This window comes from Nanorana parkeri, unplaced genomic scaffold, assembly GCF_000935625.1.
Source record: "Nanorana parkeri isolate BGI_ZX_2015 unplaced genomic scaffold, ASM93562v1 scaffold544, whole genome shotgun sequence".
Classification (NCBI taxonomy): Eukaryota; Metazoa; Chordata; class Amphibia; order Anura; family Dicroglossidae; genus Nanorana; species Nanorana parkeri.
In genome coordinates this window covers 258,113-264,315 of record NW_017306812.1, presented here as the reverse complement: position 1 = coordinate 264,315, position 6,203 = coordinate 258,113, and the positions used below count along the sequence as shown (strand labels likewise).

At 46.6% G+C, this 6,203-nt stretch overlaps 1 protein-coding gene across 1 annotated transcript in view; it reads right to left on the bottom strand.

Moving 5' to 3' along the window:
• Positions 1–1,541, bottom strand: part of CA10 (carbonic anhydrase 10) — a 133,968-nt gene extending 132,427 nt beyond the window's left edge. Inside the window, exon 1 of the mRNA XM_018561784.1 lies at positions 1,329–1,541. Coding sequence (XP_018417286.1) covers positions 1,329–1,389 — 61 coding nt within the window. The 5' untranslated portion in view covers positions 1,390–1,541. The remainder of the gene's footprint in view (positions 1–1,328) is intronic.
• Between the last annotated feature and the right edge of the window lie 4,662 nt (positions 1,542–6,203).

Sequence of the window (6,203 nt, the reverse complement as noted above, 5' to 3'; positions counted from 1 at the left end):
CCCCCCCTCAAAAAAAAAAGGTTGACAAATGCGCTTGAAAAGCATAAAAACAAAATAAAATAACAGAAAAAAGGAGTGATGAATGCTTAAAATATAACCAAAAGAGGCTGATGGATGCTTAAAAAAAAATTACATAACAAAAAAAAAAGGTTGATGGATACTTAAAAAAGGATGATGGATGCTAAAAAGTTTAAAAAAAAATCAAATTAAAAAAGAATTGGTAACTTAAAAAAAAAAGTTGATGGATGCCTAAAAAATAAAATAAAAAATAGAATATACAAAACAAAGGGTTAATGGATAGGAAAGGCTTAAAGAAATAAAAAAAACAAACAAAAAAAGGTTGATAGATACTTAAAAAAAAAAAGAAACAGACAGCCTTTCTATAAAAGTTATCACTGTGATTGAAGCTCCTATTTTATACATACATGTCATATACATGTTACAATAAATGTTTCAATTCCATGCATTAGCGAGGTATAACATGTAATGACACCAGCACATCATTATGTCACCTCTCTGATCACTGACCGAGGGATCCTTGCACCTTGGAGACTGATGAACATTATGTCACCCCATCTATGTCACCCCCTCTGATCACTGACCGAGGGATCCTTGCACCTAGGATACTGATGAACATTATGTCACCCCCTCGGTCACCCCATCTATGTCACCCCCTCTGATCACTGACCGAGGGATCCTTGCACCTCGGAGACTGATGAACATTATGCCACCCCATCTATGTCACCCCCTCTGATCACTGACTGAGGGATCCTTGCACCTCGGAGACTGATGAACATTATGCCACCCCATCTATGTCTCCCCTCCGATCACTGACTGAGGGATCCTTGCACCTTGGAGTCTGATGAACATTATGTCACTCCTCTGTGTCACCCCATCTATGTCACCCCTCCGATCACTGACCGAGGGATCCTTGCACCTAGGAGACTGATGAACATTATGTCACCCCCTCCGATCACTGACCGAGGGATCCTTGCACCTAGGAGACTGATGAACATTATGTCACCCCCTCCGATCACTGACCGAGGGATCCTTGCACCTAGGAGACTGATGAACATTATGTCACCCCCTCCGATCACTGACCGAGGGATCCTTGCACCTTGGAGACTGATGAAGCTTCATATTATATTCCTTGTTGTAAGTGCCTCGGCTACCGATGGAGCCAACACAGTGCAAAGTATTCACATGCAGTACATGTCACCTCAGAATAAAAAAATAAAATCAAATATCAAACCCCCAATCTACAATAAAAGCAAACAGAACATATATATAAAAATATATATCTATTTTTTTTTCTTAATGTACCGTACCTGACATGCAAACGATGAAATTGACTTGTAGGAAAAACACCACCTCCCAAACAATTTCCATCCTACGATTTTCATACCAACTGCATCACTCAACGGAACGATCAATAGAACACTTCCCAGCGGCAAGGTCCCTCTCTGCCGGAGCGTATTCCCCAAATATGTTTACTCATGTCCAAAAAACACACGCACAAAAAAAAAATGTTTTTTTTTGTTTTTTTTTAAATCCAACAGAGGGACCTCAACTCGATCCTGTTCTCTCCATCATCCGGGAAAAAAATGAATAATAAAATAACAAAAAAATAAATAATTAATAAATAAATAAACAAAAAAAAATGAATAAAAAATCCAAATCTATAAAAAAAAAATCAGGATATCTCCAGAACGGGGGGAACGGGGGCAATACAATTAGGAGCAGGCCGGCCAGATGATGATCCGTGCAGTCAAGTTGATCCCCCAGTGATGGACGTTTTTTTTTTTAGTTTTATCCCTCCAGGACGGTCATGGTCATCCTTCGCTGTGAGAATAAATAAAAAAAATTATAAAAAAGGATAAAAAATACAGGAAATGGAAGAAATCAAAACACTTTGTGGAGAAAGGGAGAAAATAACACCAGTGTGATGTTATGTGACTGACTGCAGCAAGATAGCAGTGCAAAGGGGGGTTGAATTTGGACGGTGCGTCTCCTCTTTCTGGACACCAGGGGGCGCTGAAGCATCATATAAAACCCCCCATAGCACCCCCCTATACCAGAGCAGCTCATGCTATAGAATTCAAGGGTTCCTCCATTCTTCTATACAGACCACTGTAGGACCCCACGGTGCATATGAAATACATTCTTGGACGTGAGCGCGCACTTGGCATTTAAAGGCATTTTTTTTTTTTTTATAAGCAAAGCTTTGCATTTTTTTTTTGCCATTTGCAATAAGCTGTTTGCTGGCTGGCATATGGAGTTGGATCTGCCAAGCTTTGCAGAAAGGGGGTGGGGGGGGGATAAAAATATAAAATAAACTCCTGTACCTACCAGGTAATCCGGACCGGCGCTGTCCGAGGTGCGCTCAGTTGCGCAGGTTGGGCTTTGAGGGAGGTGGTGCATGAAAGGGGGGTGTTGGATCACATGCAGTTCACTCTACTTTTGGGACATCTGCTTGGCTTCGAGGCTGCGAAGAAGGGCAGGAGCACGGTCCGGCTGCTGGTGTCTAAGGAGGAGATTAACGCGGAGAGGTGTCGCTCATGCGCGCCAGCTAGGAGACTGAGAACGCGCCCTGGTTGGGGAGGAAGCGCTCTCGTCTGCAGCAGGTAGGGCGCTGCGAGTCGGTACCGGGATTCTTCACCAGATCAGATCAGCGCCGGCAATTCAGCGTTTGCACCCTCTGCGCTCCACTCCGACGCGTCCAGCAGCTGCAATGACAGCCAGCGCCGGCAATCCAGCCTTTGCGCCCCGCAGCGCAGTTCTGCACTTGCTTTCCTGGGGTCGGAAAGATCATCAGCATTCAAGCGTTTCTCCGTGCCAAGCTTTCCCAGGCTAGTGTCCCATGCCAAGCTGTCCCAGGCTAGTGTTCAGTGCCAAGCTTTCCCAGGCTAGTGTCCCATGCCAAACTTTCCCAGGCTAGTGCTCTGTGCCAAGCTTTCCCAGGCTAGTGTTCCGTGCCAAGCTGTCCCAGGCTAGTGTTCCGTGCCAAGCTGTCCAAGGCTAGTGTTCCGTGCCAAGCGTTCCCAGGCTAGTGTTCTGTGCCAAGCTTTCCCAGGCTAGTGTTCCGTGCCAAGCATTCCCAGGCTAGTGCACCGTGCCAAGCTTTCCCAGGCTAGTGCACCGTGCCAAGCTTTCCCAGGCTAGTGTTCCATGCCAAGCTGTCCCAGGCTACTGCTCCGTGGCAAGCTGTCCCAGGCCAGTGTAGTGTTCAGTGCCAAGCTTTCCCAGGCTAGTGTCCCATGCCAAACTTTCCCAGGCTAGTGCTCTGTGCCAAGCTTTCCCAGGCTAGTGTTCCGTGCCAAGCTGTCCCAGGCTAGTGTTCCGTGCCAAGCTGTCCAAGGCTAGTGTTCCGTGCCAAGCGTTCCCAGGCTAGTGTTCTGTGCCAAGCTTTCCCAGGCTAGTGTTCCGTGCCAAGCATTCCCAGGCTAGTGCACCGTGCCAAGCTTTCCCAGGCTAGTGCACCGTGCCAAGCTTTCCCAGGCTAGTGCACCGTGCCAAGCTTTCCCAGGCAAGTGTCCCGTGCCAAGCTGTCCCAGGCTTATGTTCAGTGCCAAGGTGTTCCAGGCTAGTGCTCCGTGCCAAGCTATCCCAGGCTAGTGTTACATTCCAAGCTGTTCCAGGCTACTGCTCCGTGCCAAGCTGTCCCAGGCCAGTGCTCCGTGCCAAGATGTCCCAGGCTAGTACAGTGCCAAGATATCACAGGCTAGTGCAGTGCCAACCTGTCCCAGGCTAGTGTTCCGTGCCAAGCTGTCCCAGGCTAGTGCTCCGTGCCAAGATGTCCCAGGCTAGTGTTCCGTGCCAAGCTGTCCCAGGCTAGTGCTTCGTGCCAAGATGTCCCTGGCTAGTGCTCCGTGCCAAACTGTCCCAGGCTAGTGTTCCGTGACAAGATGTCCCATGCTAGTGCTCCGTGCCAAGATGTGCCAGGCTAGTGCTCAGTGCCAAGCTGTCCCAGGTTAGTGTTCCGTGCCAAGCTGTCCCAGGTTAGTGTTCCGTGCCAAGCTGTCCCGGTTATGCTGGCAGGCTGTGACAGTCAGTTAGCAGTTGCCTAATGCATGCAGCCAGCAGCAAACTCCCATTCAAGAAGAAAATAAATGTCTTGTCACATGGGGGGGTCTTTGCTGGATGCAATGTGGACGGTGCACAGAAAATGCACTGACACTCTGCCAGTTTCTACTGATTGCCAGCCAGCACTGAAAGCAGCACCCCCTCCCCCTCCCAGTCCATCCACTCTCATCACAGCCGTTCACCTCTCCCTGAACATTATTCCCGTTCCCTAGAGTTCTCGCCTCCTGTGCGTTTCATGCACGCTATGGATGAGCGCAGTCATTTCGTCATACTTGATTTGGACGCCAAACGGACGATTTTTAGCATCAGCGAGATTTCATTTCCCCCAAGTGGAAGCTGGCGGGTTTTGCTCACTAAGCTCTCAGGGTAAAAATTGTTTTAAAAGTTGCTTTTTTTGTTTGTTTTCGGAGGGCGTATTTAGGGTCATGCGGATGGAACGGGGGACCGCGGTGCTCTGTTGCTCCACCGCAGGCTTGCGGTAGGAAAAGGTTCACAGGGATGAACGGACGCCATTGCGCCTACCGAGCTATGGTGGGGCGAGAGAGCAACGCGGTTTTATTCCATTGGACCTTGCGCGTCACAAGCCGGCATCTCCCGGTGCTTTGCGGTGGGTAGTGATGGCTCCATTGCGGTAGCAAAGTCTTTGTAAGTTTTTTCTCCATTTTTATTTTTGTTTTTTTCCCCTCTTTTTTAATCATTATATGTACACTGCCGCTTTAAATTTATTTATTTTTCTTTAATTTTATTTTTGTGTTTTTTTCCCCTTTTTTTTTCTTTTTTTAATCATTATTTGTGCACTGCCGCTTAAAATTTGTATTTTATTTTCATTCTCCATTTTGATTTTTGTGGGCTTTTTTCCCTTTTTTATTCATTTATTTGTGCACTGCTGCTTTACATTTTTATATTATTTATTTTCCTTCATTTTGATTTTTTGTGTCTTTTCCATTTTTTTTCTTTTTTTAATCATTATTTGTGCACCAGTTACTTTAAAGTTTTATTTTTTTTATTATTTAGTTTTTTTTCTAAATTTTTTTGTGTTTTTCCCTCTTTTTGTAATCATTATTTCTGCACTGCCGCTTTAAATTTTTATTTTAGTATTTTCTCCATTGTTAAAAATACATGTTCATTTCAAAGGAGCGTCTGTTATCCCGCAGGAGCCCTGTCTTTCATGCTAATTAGCACCCTAATTTTAGATGCTATACTCATCTGATCCTCGGTTCCGTGGTGGTGTGGGCTTTCTTGGCTGTGGAATGTCCCTCTGTGTCATCACATCTAATGCAAGTCAATGGACCTGCATAAGAAGTGATGACGTCACTGATCCATAGACAGCCAGGACCCGGGGCAGGAGAGGCTGCGTTGACCGGTCCAGCAGCCAGGCAGGAAACTATTTTATTCCATCTCCTAGAGAAAAACAAGCACTTAACCCTGGCAGGTTTTCTGATACCTGTGTCCTTTTAGGGAGGGATTTCCCTTTATTCCCTTTCTCAAAGATGCAACAGGAAGTGAGAGAAAATCTCCCCAATGTGAGAGTCCTCACTGGAATAGGTGTCCCCCTTGAATGATTTCTGTGACAGAGTCTTCTGATGGTGACTACACAAAGTTCCCACTTCCACACACATCATGCAGGCATAGGCATGCACATGGGGTGTGCCTGAGCACTCCCTAATAACCCCAAGCGCAACACTAAAACTGCAACAGCGGGCTTTGTGTTCTTAGTCACTAGGTGGAGAGATCACAAAGATCTCAATGTGACCAGCTCAGCGATACAGAGCGCAGCAGCACTTGCCACTTACATTCCTCACACAACAGTTGCAGTCCTCGGTGCCTGGGAAGCTGCAGGGGAACATGGCCACCTGCCAGTCTCCCTGCTTCCATACCACACAACTGCTGGAAGAGGTAAGGGACAGAGATATGGGAATCCGGGATGTATTTTATTTCCTTTCTTCGGTGTCCAGATCTCCATCTCGTCCAGCTTTCTTAAATAGGATGTTCAGCCCCCCCTGTGTTGTTTTGTTTTGAATCCCCTCATCACACTCAATGGGCTCTCTGCAAAACACATACTCACACGTCCAACAAATGCTGCTGCAATCAGCCGGTCTGCTGCTGCGCACCAGGACCTG